The 19765-nt window shown below is 52.3% G+C and overlaps 1 protein-coding gene across 1 annotated transcript; it reads left to right on the top strand.

Moving 5' to 3' along the window:
* The first annotated feature begins 206 nt into the window (after nucleotides 1-206).
* On the top strand, nucleotides 207-19161 carry STC2 (stanniocalcin 2). The gene is made up of 4 exons (XM_029050522.1): nucleotides 207-432; nucleotides 3967-4109; nucleotides 9512-9723; nucleotides 17984-19161. Exons 1-4 carry the CDS (start codon nucleotides 225-227, stop codon nucleotides 18348-18350), a joined length of 930 nt encoding a protein of 309 aa, XP_028906355.1. The 5' UTR covers nucleotides 207-224; the 3' UTR covers nucleotides 18351-19161.
* The last annotated feature ends 604 nt before the right edge of the window (nucleotides 19162-19765 follow it).

Genomic DNA, 19765 nt, shown 5'->3' with positions numbered 1-19765 from the left:
CGGGCCTCGGTGTCAACCGGGGCTGCGACGCCCATTGGCCGGCCCGCCGGACGCCACCTGCTCGGCTCCTTCATTCCCTGACACCGGAGCCCCCGCCCCGGGCTATTTCAGCCTCCGGCCCCCCGGCCCGGGCACTCGGGGCACCGGCGGCGGCCTGCTCGGACCTGCCCCGGCCCTCCCCCCCCCCTCCCCCCCCGCCCCCGGACCTCCCCGGCCCCCCGACCATGTGGGCAGGGCGGTTGGGCCGGGCCGTCGCCCTGGCTCTGCTGCTGTCCGGCCTGGACCCCGCGCTGGGCACCGAGGCCACGCCACCCCCGGAGGGGCCTCAGGACCGCGCCTCGCAGCTGCAGCAGCTGCACCAGTTGCAGCAGCTGCAGCAGCTGCAGCAGCTGCAGCAGCTGCAGAAGGGTCGCCTGTCCCTGCAGAACACAGGTAGGGGCCGGGGGCGGCGGGGAGGGCGGCTGGCAGTGCCCGCGGCCGGGCGGGGTGGGCGGCACGTGTTCCCGGGCCCGGCCTCGCCCCCCGCCCCGGCCGCGGCCCTCGCCCGCTCCTTCCCGGCCCCGGGATGGGCGGGATGGCACTCGGTGGGCGCCGGCCGGCCAACTTCCCTGCCGGGGTCCCGGGCGGCGGGGGGCGCGGGGAGGAGGCGGGGGCCAGCCTGGCACCCGGCGGCGTGTCCCCCTGCCCGGCCCGGGCGCCCAGGGGGCGGCCGGTCCCCGCCGCCTGGTGCCCGCGCCCGGCTCCGGCTTCTCGGCCGAGCCGGGTCCCGACCTCCCGTGCCCGCCTCCCGGGCCCTGACAAAGAGCCCCGGCCGGGAGCGGGGCGGTGCCACCCGGGCCGGCCCGCCCCGCCTCCCACCCCCCCGGACCCCGCCCGGCCTTCGCTTCCCCACCCCACCCCTCGTCCCCCCATCCCCCGTGCCCCCCGTGCCCCCCGTGCCCCCGACCTCCCGTGCCCCATCCCCCATGCCCCGTGCCCCCATGCCTCCATCCCCCATATCCCCCACCCCCTGTGCCCCCATCCCCCGTGCCCCCATCCCCCGTGCCCCCAGTGCCTTCCACCCTCCGTGCCCCCCATCCCCCGTGCCCCCATGCCTCCATCCCCCATGTCCCCCACCCCCATGCCCCCCATCCCCCGTGCCCCCGTGCCCCCATGTCTCCATCCCCCATGTCCCCCACCCCCTATGCCCCCCATCCCCTGTGCCCCCATCCTCCGTGCCCCCCGTGTCCCCCGTGTCCCCCACCCCTGTCCCCCCCACCTCCAGTCCCCCCATCCCCCGTGCCCCCCGTACCCCGCACCCACCGTACCCCGCACCCCCTGTACCCCGCACCCCCTGGGCCCCCATCCCCCGTGCCCCCGATGCCCCCTACCCCCCATGCCCCCCCATCCCCTTCTTCTAAAAGCCGGGACCCTTCTCGACTGACCCGGAACGCCCCCCCCCCCCCCCCCCCGGGGGCTGCCCTGAAGAAGAATAATGATGATCATTATTATCATCATTATTGTTATTATCATAATTATTATCATTATTATTATGGGATTTGATAAGCGCTTACTCTGGGCCGGGCACTGTACCAAGCCCTAATGATCATAATGATAATGGCATTTGTTAAGTGCTTATTCTGGACCGGGCACTGTACTAAGCGCTAATTATAATAATGGAATTTGTGAAGCGCTTACTCTGTGCCGGGCACTGTACTAAGCCCTGATGATAATAATAATGGTACTTGTTAAGCGCTTACTCTGGGCCGGGCACTGTACTATGCCCTAATAATAATAATAATGGTATTTGTTAAGCACTTACTCTGTGCCGGGCACTGTACTAAGCCCTAATGATAATGATAATAATGGTACTTATTAAGTGCTTACTCTGGGCCGGGCACTGTACTAAGCGCTCATAATAATAATAACGGTATCTAGTAAATGCTTACTCTGGGCCGGGCACTGTACTAAGTTCTAATGATAATAAAAATAATGATTACTTGTTAAATGCTTACTCTGGGCCGGGCGATAATGGTATCTGTTAAGCGCTTACTCTGGGCCGGGCACTGTCCTAAGCCCTAACGATAATAAAGTAATGGAATTTGTTAAGCGCTTACTCTGGTCCGGGCACTGTACTTACTGAGCGCTAATAGTAATAATGGTGCTTGTTAAGTGCTTACTCTGTGCCGGGAACTGTACTAAGCCTTAATGATAATAATAATAATAATAATAATAATGGTACTTGTTAAGCGCTTACTGTGGGCTGGGCACTGTACTAAGCACTAATGATAATGGTATCTGTTATATGCTTACTCTGTGCCGGGCACTGTACTAAGCGCTAATGATAGTAATAATAATGGCATTTGTTAAGCACTTACTCTGTGCCAGGCACTGTACTAAGCACTAATGATAATAAAAATAATAACGGTATCTGTTAGACACTTACTATGTACCAAGCACTGTTCTAAGCGCTGGGGTAGATACAGAGTCATCAGGATGTCCCACGTGGGGCTCAGGGTCTTAATTCCCATTTTACAGATGAAGGAACTGAGACGGCAAGAAGTGAAGTGCTTTGCCCAAGGTCACGCGGCAGACAAGTGGCAGGGCAGGGATTAGGGCAGCCCACGTCCTCTGACTCCCAAACCCGTGCTCTGCCACTAAGCCACGGGGTGGACACGAGCAAATCGGGTTGGACACAGTCCCTGTCCCCTGCGGGGGGTCACGGTCTGACTCGGGGGGCTTCCAGAGGGCACGAAGGACGGGACCTGCCCAAGGGGCTGCAGACAGACCCAGGGCTCAGCGGACCAGGGCTCGGGGCTGGGGGCCCAAAAACCGAGTACCCCCCTCAGAAGCCCCCCTTGGCATCTTTCGCTCAGGGCCCAGCTGCCTCCGGCCAACTCTGCCCACGGGCCTCGCAAACCCGCCCCAGGATCGGTCCGGTCCCAGTCCAGAGGCTGCAAGGGGGAGGGAGTTCTGCCTCTCGGGGATTTGGGATTGAATTAACTTTTCTGATTCCCGACTGTCAAGCCGAAGCAGAGAAGCAGCGGGGTCTAAGTGTTTTTGAGCGCGGGCCTGGGAGCCAGAAGGTCCTGGGTTCTAATTCCAGCTCCGCCACTTGTCTGCTGTGTGACCTAGGGCAAGTCACCTCACTTACCTCATCTGTAAAATGGGGATTAAGATTGGGAGCCCCTTGTGGGACATGGTCTCTGTATCCTGTAGCTTGTATCTCCCCCGGGGCCTGGTACTGACTCTGACAAAGAGTGAGCGCTTAACAAATACCATTTTTTAAAAAAGAAAGCTTGAACCAACCTTGCGGTCTGCACACCTCGGCCGGCGTCAGCTGCCGCACCAGAGAAGCAGGGTGTTAAAGTCGAGGGCCGAGGAGACAGGCCGCATCTCTTTAGACTGCTGGTTATCTCGTGGGCCTCCGCAGGTAGGGTTTCAAAATCAAATTGGCTCGAGAACCCTGGATTACTTCAAGCGGCGAAAAGCAGCGTGGCCTAGTGGATAGAACAGGGACCCGGGAGTCAGAAGCACCTGGTTTCTAATCCGGCTCCGCCACTTGTCCGCTGTGTGACCTTGGGCAAATCACTTCACTTCTCTGGACCTCCATTACCTCATCTGTAAACCGGAGATTAAGACTGGGAGCCCCAAAGGGGACACGGACTGTGTCCAACCTAATTATCTTGTATCTACCCCGGTGCTTAGAACAGTGTCCGGCACATAGTGTGCGCTTAACATGCAGCATAAAAAAAAAACAACCATCACCCATTGACACGAAAACAGCCCAATGCCCGTGGAATGCCCTTAAGACACCTTTGATCTACGAAATGCTACTCGGTCAGGCTTCTGCAGATAGCGGCGTTTCCCCAGCTTGTTCAGTACCTTATGAACCTTTTTTATTTCTTGCCTTCCCCCTCACCCCACTCCCCATTCTGTGTAGGACACACAGAGTATAAACTAACTGGAATAAAACCCTCATTTTAGCTGAAATTCAGCACTGCCTGGTGAATGCCGGCGACGTGGGATGCGGAGTATTCGAATGCTTTGAAAACAACTCTTGTGAGATTCGAGGGCTGCATGAGATCTGCATGACTTTCCTGCACAACGCTGGAAAGTTTGATGCCCAGGTAAACTCCTCAGCCCCGAGCCCGGCAGGGGGAATTTAGCTTTCATATCAGCTCTGCGGGTTCGCTCTCTTTCTCGAGGCTTGATAGATTCTGCCCACAGGGGACTCTCTAAGTGAAGGTCTGTCGGTTGATTTTAGCAGATGAATGTTGAGGGGTGTCATTTCATCCCAGCGTCGCCCGGGAGGAATTCCCCCCAGGTTTCTTAGGCGACGGGACCTGTAGCAAACTAAAAGTGTGACGGGCTCCCGATCCGGACCTACTTGGGGAGTTATCTGTTTATTAGGGTCATGTGGACCATCAGTTAGATCACTAAAACCCAGACATTTTTTCTCCACCCTAGCCCGTTTTTGATCCTGAATCATCTTCACTGAAGTGCTGTACTTTCAGAGAAGCAGCAAGACCTGGTGGAAAGAGCCTAGGCCTGGGTTCTCTTCCCAGCTCTGCTACTTGCCTGCTGTGTGACCTTCAACAAGTCACTTAACTTCTCTAGGCCTCCGTTTCCTCATCTCCTCCTCTGTAAAATGGGGATGAAGTACCTGTTCTCCCTCCTACTTGGACCGTGAACCCCACGTGAGACAGGGACTGTATCCAACTTGATGATCTTTTTTTAAAAAAAAACCCTTATTGTGTGCCCGGCACTGTACTAAGTGCTGGGATAGATGCAAGCTAGTCAGGTTGGACAATGTCAGTGTCCCACATGGGACTCACAGTTTCAATCCCCATTTTACAGGTGCAGTAACCTGAGGCACAGAGAAGTTAAATGACTTGCCCTAGGTCCCACAGCAGGCAAGTGTCAGAGCCGGGATTAGAACCCAGATCCTTCCGATTCCCAGGCCGGTGCTCAATCCACTAGGCGTGCTACTTCTCATCCACTAGGCCACGCTGTTTATCTTCTATCTACCCCTGTGCTTGACACATAGTAAGCATTTAATCAATGCGACATTATTATTATTATCACTATTATTAGCCCAGAGCCACTCTTGTGGGTTGGAGCTTCTCCTTCTGCTTCTGGAAACCCAGCTCCCCAGGTGTAAAACACTTGCCAACCTAGCACCCTATTCATCAGTGGTATTTCTTGAGCACTTACCGTGTGCAGAGGACAGTACTAACCACTTGAGAAAGTAAAACACAGCAGAGTTGGAAGATAAGCCCACAAGGAGCTCGGAGAGGAGTAAGCAGGGGACAGTGTCTAATGGATAGAACACGGGCCTGGAGTCGGAAGGACCTGGGTTCTAATCCCGGCTCCACCACTTGTCTGCTGTGTGACCTTGGGCAAGTCACTTCACTTCTCTGGACCTCAGTTCCCCCATCTGTGAAACTGGAATTAAGACTGTGAGCCCCATGTGGGACAGATACTATGTCCAACCCAATTATCTTGTATCTACCCCAGCGCTTAGAACAATGCCTAGCACATAGTCAGCACTTAACAAATACCATTATTATTATTATTATCATTATTATTTAATGGGTTAGGGGATCAGGAGCCGGACCTGAGTGCAGCCATAAAGGCCCAAACTGTCCAGGAGGAATTTTCTGTTCCTTTCTCCGTCCTGGAATTGACATGGCCTAGTGGATAGAGCACAGGCCTGGGAGTCAGAGGTCATGGGTTCTGATCCCGGCTCTGCCACTTGTCTGCTGTGTGACCTTGGGCAAATCACTTTACTTCTCCATGCCTCAGTTACCTCATCTGTAAAATGGGGATTGAGACTGTGAGCCCGCCTTGGGACAGGGACTGTGTCTACCCCGATTTGCTTGTATCCACCCCAATGCTTAGAACAATGCCTGGCACATAGTAAGCGCTTAACAGATACCATCATTGTTAATTAGTATTATTGTTATTCAGGGGTGGAAAGGGTGCCCCATCTCGGCCTTCGTGCCTGGAGAGGCGACTGGCCCCCTGGGGCTAAGCGCTGACGTGGGCATCCAAACCAGTCTTCCGCCCGGAGTCCGGAGTCAAGAAACTGGAACTGGGGGTCCCTGCTGGGGAGCCACGGGGGTCCGTGCATTATTGCAAACCCTCCAGGCCCAAGAGAGGAGTCTCCTACTGAAACCTGCCCCAAGTTGCAAGCTGGCAATAAGCCTGAATTGCTTGGCAGCTGATGGGGAGAATCAGGCTCACCGCCTTCATTTTCTCCTGGGCTTATTTATGCCCTGTGGAAGCGTCCTATCATTAGGCCTTGCAAACCCACCCTTCCACTGCACTGGCGAGAGATAAGGACGCTTGGCTTGGCCGGGACTTGCAGATAAGGGCCGTGGGCTCGGCTGGGAAGTCTGCGGTGACATGGACGAAGCCAGCTGCCGGCAGACTGTTATCCCCCGCTGGCCCCGACCAGTGGGGTCTCTGCCCCCGTGCTGGGCCCGGGGCTTTGGAGGCACTGTGGAGAGATGAGAATGGGCTCCCCTTCCCAGGAACAGGAGTGGGGTGGCAGAGTTGGATGAGAAGATGGAGGAGGGCTGAAAGTGATGGTTGCAGCGTGGGTTAGTGGGTAGAGCACGGGCCTGGGAATCAGAAGGACCTGGGTTCTAATCCCGGCTCTGCCGATTGTCAGCTATGTGACTTTGGGTGAGTCACTTCACTTCTCTGGGCCTCAGTTCCCTCATCTGTAAAATGGGGATGAAGATTGTGAGCTCCACGAGGGACAGGGACTGTGTCCAACCTAATTTGTATCTACCCCAGCACAGGGTAGATACTGCACAGGGTAGAACCCAGGTCCTTCTGATGCCCAGGGCCGAACTCTATCCACTAAGTCACGCTGCTTCTATTTCCTGGGGACTGACTGGAAGGTTGGGAGGGGTCCCTCTCCCCTTGCTCCCTTTCTCTTCTCCCTCCCTCCCTGCGCCCTCAATGGTGCAGCGGGATAACGAGCCTCTCTCAACCCTGGCAGCCGGTCTGAGATGCGCCTTTAGAGGATGCGGCTGCACACGGCCTGACCCAACTCCAGAAGGAGCCAGGGGCTCAAAGGACACCCAACTGCTACCCCCAACCCCCCTGGGAGGAAGCTACCTTTCCCAGCAAACACCAATATCAGGTGGTCACGCCAGTGACGGCCCATCCTTCCATCCCTCCGGCCAGTTTACCTTTCTCTCCCCTCCCCTGGCCCATGTCTGCTCTCTCCTTCAAATCCCAGCCCCTCATTTCCTTTCTTCACACCAAAGGGAAGACGGTCATTTCGGCACCGCAGGCTAACCCCGGCTCTGTCCATTCCCTACTGCCTCTCCCCACTGTCACGCCACCAGTGGGGGGGCCCTGACTCTCCCCAGGGAATTACTCTTATACTTCCTCATTCTTTCGTCCCTTTTCAATCATAGTTAAGGGGGAGGGGAGTGAGAGAGGTGTGTGTGTGTGTGTGTACGCACAGTTGGGAATGGGCTGAGCAGTTTTTCTTTCCCGCCCAGGTGGGGCTGGTGTGCATGTCCTCGCTGTCCCCCAGCCACCCCCCAAATTTGAGTCAGAAGGACATGGGTTCTAATCCCCAGTCTGCCACAGGTCTTCTGGGTGACCTTGGGCAAGTCACTTCACTTCTCTGGGGCTCAGTAACTACCTCATATGTAAAATGGGGATTAAGAGTGTGAGCCCCATGTGGGACATGGATCGAGTCCAACCTAATTAACTCGTATCTATCCCAGCGATTAGAACACTGCTTGGCGCATATAAGCGCTTAGCAAGTACTATAATTATCGTTATTATGACAGGTGAGCTTGCAGCAGCAACCAGGGGGGTGTGTCTTAAACCTCCTGGGGTCCACGCATACCCTGTGTTCACCCCCACTACCTAACACACCTGCGACCTACCCATGGGCTTGGAGCACTCTCCCCCTGCCATAAGTCTATGTATTTATATTGATGCTATTGATGCCTGTCTACTTGTTTTGTTTCGTTTTGTTGTCTGTTCCTCCGCTTTTAGACTGTGAGCCCATTGTTGGGTAGGGATTATCTCTGTTTGTTGCCAAATTGTACTTTCCAAGCACTTAGTACAGTGCTCTGCACACAGTAAGTGCTCAATAAATACGACTGAATGAATGAATCCCCTTGGTCCCTATAGCCACCTCATGATCTCCAACTCGTGATTAGATAGGGGCAAATCCATCCGGGTAGGATCCGCTGCTGGGCACCTGAAAGGTCACTGTGGAGGGGGCTGAATAATAATAATAATAATTGTGGTACTTGTTTAGTACTTATTATTAAGTGTTAAACACTGCTTTAGAAGAGAAGCAGCATGGTCTAATGGTTAGGGCATGGGCCTGGGAGTCAGAAGGACTGGGTTTCTAATCCCAGCCCTATCCCTTGTCTGCTGTGTGACCTTGGGTAAGTCACTTCACTTCTCTGTGCCTCGGTTACCTAGTCTGTAAAAAGAGGGTGAAGACCGTGAGCCTCATGTGGGACATGGGCTGTGTCCACCCTGTTTACGTTGTATCTACTCAGTGCTTGGAAAAGTGCCTGGCACATAGCAAACACTTAACAAATTCTTGTATAGGAAAAAAAACTTGCCCTCGGAGAAGGGTTAGTCCAAACACAGGTGGTGCCCCCGGCCTCATTTAGGCCACTTTTCCCCACTCCTCAAGAACCTCCAGTGGTTGCCCATCCTCTTTCACATCAAACAAAAACTCTTTATCATCGCTTTTAAAACTCTCAATCTCACTACTCACCTCACTACTCTCCTACCACAACCCAGTCCGCACATTTCACTCCTCTGATTCTCTCCTTCTCACTGTACCTCAACCTCATCTCGTCTCGCCACCGATCTCTTGTCCACATCCTACCTCTGGCCTGGAACGCCCTCCCTCTTCATATTCGACGGACAGATTACTCTCCCCCTCCCATCACAGTCATATCGAGGGCACATCTCCTAAAAGAGGCCCTCCCTGACTAAGCCTTCCTTTCCTCTTCTCCCTCTATCGCCTTGACTTGCTCCCTTTATTCATCCCCCCTTCCAGCCCCACAGCATTTATATACATATAAGTAATGTTATTTATTTCTATTATTGTCTGTCTCCCCCTCTAGACTGTAAGCTCATTGTGGGCAGGGAATGTGTCTGTAATATTTGTTATATTGTACTCTCCCTAGTGCTTAGTACAGCACTCTGCACACAGTAAGCACTCAGATAAATATGATTGGGAAGCAGCGTGGCCCAGTGGATAAAGCACAGGCCTGGGAGTCAGAAGGACTTGGGATCTAATCCCAGCTCCACCACTTGCCTGCTGTGTGATCTTGGGTAAGTCACTTGACTTCTCTGGCCCTAAGGCTGTGAGCCCCGTGTGGGACAGGGACTGTGTTCAACCTGATAAACTTGTATCTACCCCACAGCTTAGTATGGTACATACTAAGTGCTTAGCAAATACCAGAAAAACCACAACGATTGACTGACTGACTGGCTAACGGGCCTTCCTTTTTCCTCCCCATAGGGGAAATCCTTCATCAAAGACACCCTGAAGTGTAAGGCCCACGCGCTGCGGCACAAATTCAGCTGCATCAGCCGGAAGTGCCCGGCCATCAAGGAGATGGTGTTCCAGCTCCAGCGGGAGTGTTACCTGAAGCACGACCTCTGCTCCGCGGCCAAGGAGAACGTCCATGTGATCGTCGAGATGATTCACTTCAAGGACCTCTTGCTGCACGAGTGAGTCCCTAGCTCCGGCCCACCGGGCCTGCCCGGGGAGTGGGGAGGTCTCCGCTGTGATTGTGGAAGTCAGGGGGAGGCTGGCTTTTCTGTCCACCAGGAAACAGGGGGACGCTGACGGGGTGCACCGTTCCACCCCCTCCCTCGCTCTCCCCTCTCGGCTCTCCCGTCTGTTCCGAGGCCACTCGGCCCCCTAGGTGGAGAAACCTCTCTCCGGGGTTGAGCTGAGCTGCCCCAGCTCCACAAAAACATGACGGGTCTATTCAGAGGGGCTGCTGAGCTCCTGGAATCGACCAGACTGATCAGTCAGACAGCGAATTGTATTTATTGAGCGCTTACTCTGTGCGGAGCACTGTACTATGCACTTTGGAGAGGACACTGTCACACTATAACAGACACATTCCCTGCCTACAGCGAGCTTACAGTCTAGAGGGGAAGACAGACATTAATAGAAATCAGTTTATCACGGGTATGGCATGAGTGACTTCTGGGTACCCCAGGGACCACTGGCCCCCTCGCCCCACACTGGGCCTTCTGGGATGGAAGGCCGGGCTGCCGCCGCGCCTGAGGAGCCATCTTTTCCGCCAACCCAGCAGGCTTATGCTGCTCTCTATCCCACCTGCCTCTCCATCAGGCAGTTGATAATCAATTCATAAGAAGCAGCGTAAAGAGCACAAGCCTGGGAGTCAGAGGACCTGGGTTCTAATCCTGACTGCGTCACTCGTCTGCTCTGGGATGTTGGATGAGTCACTCTGGGCCTCGGTTCCCTCATTTGCAAAATGGGAATTCAATCAATCAGTCGTATTCAATCGATCGTATTACTGAGCGCTTACTGTGTGCACAGCATTGCGCTGAGTATTTTGGAGAGTACAGTATAACGGAGTTGATAGACACATTTGCTGCCCACAACAAGCTTAAAGTCAATCCCTGTTCTCCCTCCTACTTAGATTGTGAGCCCCAAGTGGGACCTGATTATCCTGAATCTACCCCAGCGCTTAGTACAGTGACTGGCACTTAGTAAGTACTTAACAAATACCACAGTTATTATTGTCATTATTAGTACTATCATTACTATTACTAGAGTGGCCCCTGGGGTGCCCAGCAGGCGTTCTTGTCCATACCTCTGGTTTACTGATTTCTATTAATGTCTCTCTCCCCCTTTAGACTGTAAGCACGCTGCAGTCAGGGAATGTGTCTGTTATATTGTTATAGTAACAGAAATAATGATAATTCATGGCATTCACTGAGCATCTACCATGTACAGAGACTCCGTATTAAGCACTTGGAAGAGTTCCACAGTAGCCAAAGAAACATTCCCTGCTCCCAAGGAATTTATCATCCAACAGAAGACAGACAGACACAGATGATTTAGAAGTAATGAGAGCAGGAGGAAGACAGAGGGTACAACTGATCGTAGCTGAGGATGGGTAAGACAAAATTGATGAATGCGAAGATGAAATAGATGATAGGATAAAATAAATGAATACACAGAGTAGCATACACAGATTGATTATACACCCCAGATATATATATCAGTATATTCAAAAGTACTGAAGATGGGGGTAAGGAGTGTGGAGTAAAAGTAGTTGGAATAGTATTTAGTAAGCACTTATTAAGTACTTATTATTTATCTGTGTCTGTAGGAATAGTATTTATTAAGCATTTAGAATAGACAAAGCACTGTAAAAACTTAAGTCCTCAGGAGCTGGTTGTTGGAATGATTTGACCTGGGGTGGTGGGAATTAATCAGAGAAACCTACCTGGAGGATTTGAGATTTCTGAAGCATGTCGAAGGTGGGCAGATTTGACGAGGGATCTTCTAATCCGGGTAAGCACTGCAAGCAAGGTTGAGGCGGCAGGAGAGCAGGGAGTCAGGTCCAGTAAGACAGTGAGCTGGGGAGAAATGAAGAGTGTAAACTGGGGAGGAGTGAAGTAGCGTGGCCTAGTGGAATGAACATGGGCTTGGGCATCAGAGGACCTGGGTTCAAGTCCTGGGTCTGCCACCTGTCTGTTGTGTGTCCTTGGGCAAAGTCGCTTCACTTCTCTATGCCTCTGTTACCTTATCCATAAGATGGAGATTAAGACTGTGAGCCCCATGTGGGACATGGACTGTGTCCAACTTGATTATCTGTGTCTAACCCAGCACTTAGCACTTAACAAATAACATTAAAAAAAAAAAACCCGAGAGAGCCAGTATGAACTGATGGAGAGAGCTGATGGAGAGCCTCGAAACCAGTGGTAAAGAGCTTCTGTTTCATGTGGAGGCTCTCCCAAGTGCTTAGTATAGTGCTCTGCACACAGTAAGTGCTCAATAAATATGATTGACTGGAGGGAAATGGACTGGAGGCTTTTGAAGAGTGGAGAGACGTGTGCCGGATGATGTAGGAGAGATGATCCAGGCAGTGGCAAGTAGCGTAGACGGAAGGGGCAAGGAGCAGGAGGTGGGAGACCAGTGAGGTGGCTCTCCAGTCACAAAATAACAAGGTTTTGAACTAGAGTGGTGACTGTTGGAGAGGATTGAGAGGTAGAATTTAGTGATGGAAGATGTCAAATGTCAGAACAGGGGAGATGAACAGTTCAGTTCTATTAATTGTGGTATTTGTTAAGCGCTTACTATGTGCCAGGTACTGTACTAAGCGCTGGATGCATGTTAACTTAGAGATCCTAGCGGGAAATCCACATTAGAGATGTCCCGGAGGGGAGGGGAAACATTTGACAGTCCAACAGGCAATCAACTGTCTTTATTGAGCACTTACTATGTGCAGGACACTGAACTAAGTGCTTGGGAGAGTACAGCACAATAATATAACAGACACATTCCCTGCTCACAGTGAGCTTACAGTCTAGAGGGATGAGCTTACAGTTTAGAGGGTATAGAAGGAAAGCATTTGAGGTTAGTGAGGTGGTTTTGGGAGTTTCGCATAGTGTCGGTACATGAAACAATAATAACTATGATATTTGTTAAGCCCTCACTATGTGCCAAGCACTGTTATAAGTACTGGGGTAGATACAAAATAATCAAGCCATACAAAAATCCCCGTCTCGCACAGGGGCTTTCAGTCTAAAAAGGAGCGAGAACGGATATTTTTGCACTTAATCCCCATTTTACAGAGGAGGAAACTGAGACAGAAAAAATTAAGAGACTTGCCCAAGGTTATACAGCGGGAAAGAGATGAGGCCAGAATTCTAACCAAGTCCTCTGACTCCCAAGCCTGTGCTTTTTCTAGTCATCCACACCATTTCCACTGCAACCTGATAGGGTGTAGAGTAAGGAAAGTAAGGGATCCAGAACAGAGCCCTGTGGGATGGCCAGCAGTTGTCGCGGGGAACTGAGCAGTGGAAGAAGAATCAGTGAATGAGCCTGACTTACTATGTACCATACTAAGCTGTGGGGTAGATACAAGTTTATCAGGTTGAACACAGTCCCTGTCCCACTCAGGGCTCACAGCCTTAATCCCCATTTTACAGATGAGGGAACTGAGGGCCAGAGAAGTGAAGTGACTTGCCCAAGGTCACACGGCAGACAAGCGGCGGAGCTGGGATTAGAACCCAGTTCCGTCTGACCTGCGGGCCCGGGCTCTATCCACTAGGTCATGCTGCGTCCCATTAGGCCGTGCCGATAGCACCTTGGTAGGGATGCCAAAGCTATAAAAGATGCTTCAGACATTATCGGTTCTGCCGCCATGCATGTTTTCACTATGTATTTTGGACAGAGCACTGTTTAGGAGTTAGGGAACGTTCTTCCTGGTCTACCGACGTCTGTCTGGAGAGAATGCTGTAAGGCGTCAGGTAGAAAGCCTCACAAGCAGGGTGGGGTCAAGGTGTAAGTACTCGAACACAATTTTGCCTTAACGCACGGTTCTTCGAGACTGCGACCCCCTGTTCTGGGTGAACTGACTGGGTGCACAAAGCCGGAAGCTGGGTAGCAAATCGATGTGGCCACTCGATGACTGTGGGGTAAAAGTACCCTTGGGGATGAAAAGGGCATCTCTGAGAGGCTCAGTGAATTATTCACTTCAGTCTTTTCGGGAGAAAACATTAGAAAAATTCCCAAATAGTTTTTTTTGGAATGGACAGGGCGGAGGAGGTGGATTCAGTGGTAGCAATCTCGCAGGGTGTTTTAGGATGATCAACAAGAGATAAATAAACCACCAAGACCAGGCGGCATTCACCCGTGAGTTTAGAGAAGCAGCATGGCCTCGTGGAAAGAGCACGGCCCTGAGAGTCAGAGGGTTCTAGGCCTTGCCCAGCCACTTGCTCACCGTGTGATCTTAGGCAAGTTACTTAACTTCTTTGTGCCTCCATTTCCTCCTGCGTAAAATGGGGACAAAATTTCTGTTCTCCCCACTGTGAGCCCCCATGTGGGACAGGGACCGTGTCTGATCTGATTAACTTGTATCTACCCCAGTGCTTAGTACAGTGGTGGGTACGTAGTAAATGCTGAACAAATACCATTTTCTAAGTATCAGAGGGAGAGTGGTGGGACACTTGGAGAGAGTGTGTAACCTATCATTATAAACAGCCACTGTACAAGATGATCGGCAGCTTGCCTAGGTCACTCTTCTATGAAAGACTTTATGAAAGGACTCCAGAAGTGATACTGAGACCTGTGTAAGGAGCCATCTCACATCTGTGCCTGAAAAATCGGTAGAATTAAACATTATTTTTAGGAAAGCAGAAAAAATACAGACTGCTTAGGAAATACAGCATCGTTTCATAGTCTGCAGGAGTTCTTGAAAAGGATCAAGCATGATGATAAAGAGTAACCAGGAGATGGAATTATGCTTATTATTGTTGTGGTGGTATTTGTTAAGCACTTACTATGTGCCAAGCACCCTCACAGGGTTGCACCTGGGGTTTCCAGGACTCTACCTGTCTCGACTAAAGAAGGGAGAGTCAAGCAGAGGCCTACCCATTCCATGCCTCGCTTGGCCAGTGGCTAGCGAGTGGCAGGCCATCTGCTACAAGTCAAAACTCACCCGTGCTGCCCAGCAGTGGCACGGGAGAGAGTCGAGGGCAGAGACTCGTTTACTGAGGGGAAGGAGGCAATGGTAAACCGCTTCCGTGGTTTTACCAAGAAAAATCTATGGATCCACTACCAGAACGATTGCAGCTGGAAGTGGGGCATTCTGGGAGAGATGTGTCCTTGGCGTCGCTTTGGGTCGGACACGAATCGACAGAATAAGACGACAGATGTGCCAAGCACTGTTCCAAACGCTGGGGTAGATACAAGTTAATCAGGTCAGTCACAGCTCCTGTCCCACATGGGACTCACAGGCTAAGTAAGAGGAAGAACAGGCATTGGGCACCCCCTTTTTTTAAAAATGACATTTAAGTGCTTACTATGTGCCGGGCACCATATTAAGCACGGGGGTACATTCAAGATTGTCAGGTTGGACACAGTCCCACTCCTGCATGGGGCTCACGGTCCTAATTCCCATTTTAAAGATGAGGTGATTTAGGCACAGAGAAATGAAGTGACTTGAGTAAAGTCGCATAGCAGTCAGCTGGCAGAGCTGAGATTAAAACCCAGTGCCTCTCACTTCCAGTCCTGTGTTCTTTCCACTGGACCACACTGCTTCTCAATGAAATACATTTGGATTCTCAGAAGGCTTTCTCCCAAAGGCTTTTAAAAAACCCGAGTAGTCAGTTGGATTGGAGAGAATGATCTATCACGAGCAGGAAACTGGTGAAAAGACCGGAAACCCAGGGTAGGGATAGACTGCCGCTTTTCAGGCTGGACTTGTAGTCTGGTATTTATCGAGCACTTTCTGAGAGCAGTGCTCTGCACTAAGGCTTGGCAAGCACACCAGAAGCACACGCGGAGAGAAGGGCAAATAGTGCATTTCCCTTGGGATCTTTACGTGGTCCAGTTTTGTTCAACACTATCCTAAATGACCTCAGATGTTCTGAAATAGGGAGTGGGTGGAGAAACGTCACAGTTTACAGGAACTATACTCTTCTGGGAGGGTGAAGGTGAACAGGGGTTGGGAAACCTCGTAAAGCCACTGGGGGTGGCCTGAAAAATGGCAGATGAGGTCCCGTGTGAGCAGGTACAGGGTAATACATCAAAATAATCTCAAGTCAGTTTCAGGACGAGGGGGTCTAGGCTGTCAGGCAAGACTTGGGAAACAGAGCTCACTGTCACTGTTGGCTATTTTCTGTTGCTGTTTATTAATCAGTAGCTTGGCCCAGTGGATAAGGCAAGGGCTAGGGAATTGGAGGACCTGGGTTCTAACCCTGGCTCCGCCATTTGTCTGCTGTGCGACCCTGGACAAGTCATTTCACTTCTCTGTCCCTCAGTTCCCCCATCAATTAAATGGGGAATAAGACTGGGAGTCCCACATGGGACATGGACTGTGTCCAACCTGATTAGCTTGTGTCTCCCCCAGCGTGTAGTACATTGCCTGGCACTTTGTAAGCACTGAACAAATACTACTAAAAACAGATTATCCATCCAAGGATGGCAGAAACCCAAAAGGACAACCACGTGCCTGTCATCATCGGGAAAGGGATAGAATGCTGAGTGGATGCAGTCATGGGTCTGTCCCAGTGCAAAATTGGTCAGCCTGATGCAAAAGACCAGTTTGAAAGATTTGAAATCAATCAATCGATTGATGCTATTTATTGAGTGCTGATTTGGTTCAAGGCACCATACTAAGCGGTCGGGATGGCACGATAAGAATCCAGAAGGGTGCATAAGTCATGAAGATCCTGAATAAGATGTTGTTTTAATAAGGTAACACATTTTCTATGCATCCCCTAGGCAAGTTGATCCCAGGCAGTATTTAGGAAAACAGTTGCAGTCCTTTCTTTGATCTCTCCCCCTCCCTCCTACTTCCTGTGCTTATCCATTTTCTCGATGTTTTTGTTAGTATCTGGAGGGCTGTAGACTGAGCCCCAAATAGGACTATGTCTCTCTTGATTATCTTGACTCTACCCTGGCACTTAGAACAGCGAGTGGCTCATAGTAAGTACTGAACAGATACCACCGTGATTATTATTAGCAAGGATCCTTGCCCTCAGGGAGCTTAAAATCTAGCTGGGGAGAATGCTGCCAAAGCCCGTTGTTGGGTAGGGATTGTCTCTATTGTCTTGTACTTTCCAAGTGCTTAGTACAGTGCTCTGCACACAGTAAGTGCTCAATAAATACGATTGAATGAATTACATAGGGGGAAACAACTGAGTATAAGGACATGTACCTAGGTCCCCCAGGCCCTAGAGAAGCAGTGTGGCTTAGTGGATAGAGCCCGGGCCTGGGAGTCAGAGAGACCTGGGTTCTAAACCCAGCTCTGCCACTTCTCTGCCGTGAGACTGGGGCAGGTTTCTTCACTTCTCTGGGCCTCAGTTACCTCATCTGTTAAATAGGGATTAAGAGTGTGAGCCCCATATGGGCCATGAACTGTATCCCATCTGATTACTTGTATCTACCCCAGGGCTTAGTACAGTGCCTGACACATAGTAATCGCCTAACAAATGCCACAATTTTTATTACTACTACTTTCTTGTGCCTCAGTTAACCTCATCTGTAAATTGGGGATCAAGACCATGAGCCCCATGTGGGACGTAAATTGGGTCCAACCTAATTAGCTTGTATCTACCCCAGCATTTAGAACAGGGAAGCAGCATGGACTAGTGGAAAGAGGACAGGCCTGGGAGTCAGAGGACGTGGGTTCTAATCCTGGCTCTGCCACTTGTCTGCTACGTGACCTCGGGCAAGTCACTTCACTTCTCTGTGCCTCAGTTCTCACATCTGTAAAATGCAGGATTAAGGCTGTGCACACAGTAAGTGCTCAATAAATATGACTGTAGGACATTCACAGCTCTAGACTGTGAGCTCGTCTCTAGACTGTGAGCTCATTGTGGACAGGAAAGTGTCTGTTTGTAGTGATATTGTACTCTCCCAAATGCTTAGTATCCACAGTAAGCGCTCAGTAAGTACGACTGAATGAACAAATAACAGGGACTGTTGTCCGACCTGATTACCTTGTATCTACCCCAGTGCTTAGAACAATTCTTGGCACATAGTAAGAGCTTAGTAAATACCATTATCATTTCTATTATGATGATGATGATTAATAACAGCATCTGGCACATAGTAAGCGCTTAAAGACCGTAAACAAAGTGCTTAGAGGTAAGGGCTGGATTGTGAAGAGAATGCCATCGAGAAGGTGCTAGGGTGGGAGAAGGGAGGCTCCATCTTCCCGGCGATGGGTCTCATTTTCAGCCTCTCCCCTCTCCCCTTTCGAACTCCCCGCAGACCGTACGTGGACCTGGTGAACCTGCTGCTGAGCTGCGGGGAGGAGGTGAAGGAGGCCGTGAGCCGCAGCATCCAGGCCCAGTGCCAGCAGAGTTGGGGCGGCCTGTGCCGCGCCCTCAGCTTCTGCACCGCCGCCGCGCCCCCCGCCGAACGCCGTCTGCAGGCCGACGGACCCAAGCCGCCCCGGCCCCGCCAGGGGTACGCGGGACCCTCGCCCGCGGGGCCGGGTGAGGGGGAGACGGGCCGCGGCACCCGGGCCGACAGAGGGAGCGGGCCCCATCTCGGCGCCCACCAGCGAGCCGACGCTGGGGTCCACGGGGCCCGGAGGCCTCAGGAGGAGCGCGAGGACTCCGACATCCGGAGGTGAAAGGGCGCCCCGACCCCGCCTCCGCCGTGAACCTTTCGTCAGTGGCGTCCATTTTCTTAGCTATGGACATTCCAAAACATTTACCGTTAGAGAGGGACGTGGCACGTGCAGGGTGCCGTGGGGATCGTGGACCTCGGAGGAGGGGCAAAAATTAGTGGAAAGGAAGGCGAGATGGAGGCCGCTTGGGGGTGGGGGGAAGAGTGGGGAAGGGCGAGCTCTCCAGACCTCCGGGGGCCGGGAGGGAAGGGGGGAAATCTCACTCTCGCACGTGCTCAAGCGAGCGTCGCCCAGGGCCTCCTCGTAATCTGTCTCCTTGCGATCAGTAGGGGTCGGCGGGGTCAACTCTGAAGATTTACTCTGTCGGTGCTGATGGGGTGGGGAGGGCGACGGGTCGAGGGGGGCGTTGGGGGGTCCCGCCCGGCCCGGCGACCCGGGCCGGTCTTCCAGAGCCCTCGGTGCTGCCTCGACCCTGGGGTTGGACTCCACGGGGCTTTGGCCTCTGGTGCAGCTGGGAACCCGGAAGCGTCTTCCGGGGGACACGGGGGTGGGTGGGGAGGGGAGGGAATGGGGGTGCCCCACCGGGATGCTAGCTGGCAAACCGACATTCAATTTCTCGCTCGGGACCTTGCGCTTGAGCGCGCCGTGCTTTATCCTAAAGTGTAGTTTCTGAGCCCTTGGCTCCCTCCCGGGGCTCTCCCTGGAGCCAGCCCCGCCGTCTGTATTTTAACCACTGCTTCACTTCACAACTTCACCTGGACTTACTCAGTTCCGTAAATATGGCTGTCGTCTAAATAAACGGCTTTAAACACGGCGACTTGATCATTGAACGGGCTCTGGAACCAGGGGTTCGAGGGATAGCCGTGGATACAGCTCAGGTAACCCTCTCGGTCAGTCGGTCCTATTTACTGAGTGTTTACCGGGTGCAGAGCGGTGTACTAAGCGCGTGGGAGAGTATGACATAACAATGTAACAGACTCACTCCCTGCCCATGACAAGCTTACAGTCTAAAGGGGGAGACAGACATTAATAGAAATCAATAAATTACAGATGTGTGCATAAGGGCTGTGGGGCTGGCGGAGGGGATGAATAAAGGGAGCAAATCAGGGCGACGCAGAAGGGAGTTGAAGAAAAGGACAAGAGGGTTTAGTCAGGGAAGGTCTTTTTGAGGAGATGAACCTTCAATAAGGCTTTGAAAGGGGAGAGAGGAGTTGTCTGTCAGATATGAGAAGCGGGCGGGGGGGGGGGGGGGGTGTTCCAGGCCAGAGGCAGGATGTGGGCGAGAGGTCGGTGGCGAGATGGACGGGATCGAGGCACAGTGAGAAGGTTAGCGTTATGAGAGAGAAATGTGCAGGCTGAGTTGAAGTAGGAGAGTAGTGAGGTGAGGTAGGGTACAAGGTTAGGGATTGATCACCAGT

This window comes from Ornithorhynchus anatinus, chromosome X1, assembly GCF_004115215.2.
Source record: "Ornithorhynchus anatinus isolate Pmale09 chromosome X1, mOrnAna1.pri.v4, whole genome shotgun sequence".
In the NCBI taxonomy this organism is placed as follows: Eukaryota; Metazoa; Chordata; class Mammalia; order Monotremata; family Ornithorhynchidae; genus Ornithorhynchus; species Ornithorhynchus anatinus.
The sequence above is the reverse complement of the archived record's forward strand: the minus strand, read 5'-3'. Positions and strand labels throughout refer to the sequence as shown.

Coding starts and splice junctions, on each gene's coding strand:
- STC2 (XM_029050522.1), top strand. CDS start 225: ATGTGGGCAGGGCGGTTGGGCCGGGCCGTCGCCCTGGCTCTGCTGCTG. Junction 433..3,966: donor CCTGTCCCTGCAGAACACAG/GTAGGGGCCGGG, acceptor CCCTCATTTTAG/CTGAAATTCAGCACTGCCTG. Junction 4,110..9,511: donor CTGGAAAGTTTGATGCCCAG/GTAAACTCCTCA, acceptor TCCTCCCCATAG/GGGAAATCCTTCATCAAAGA.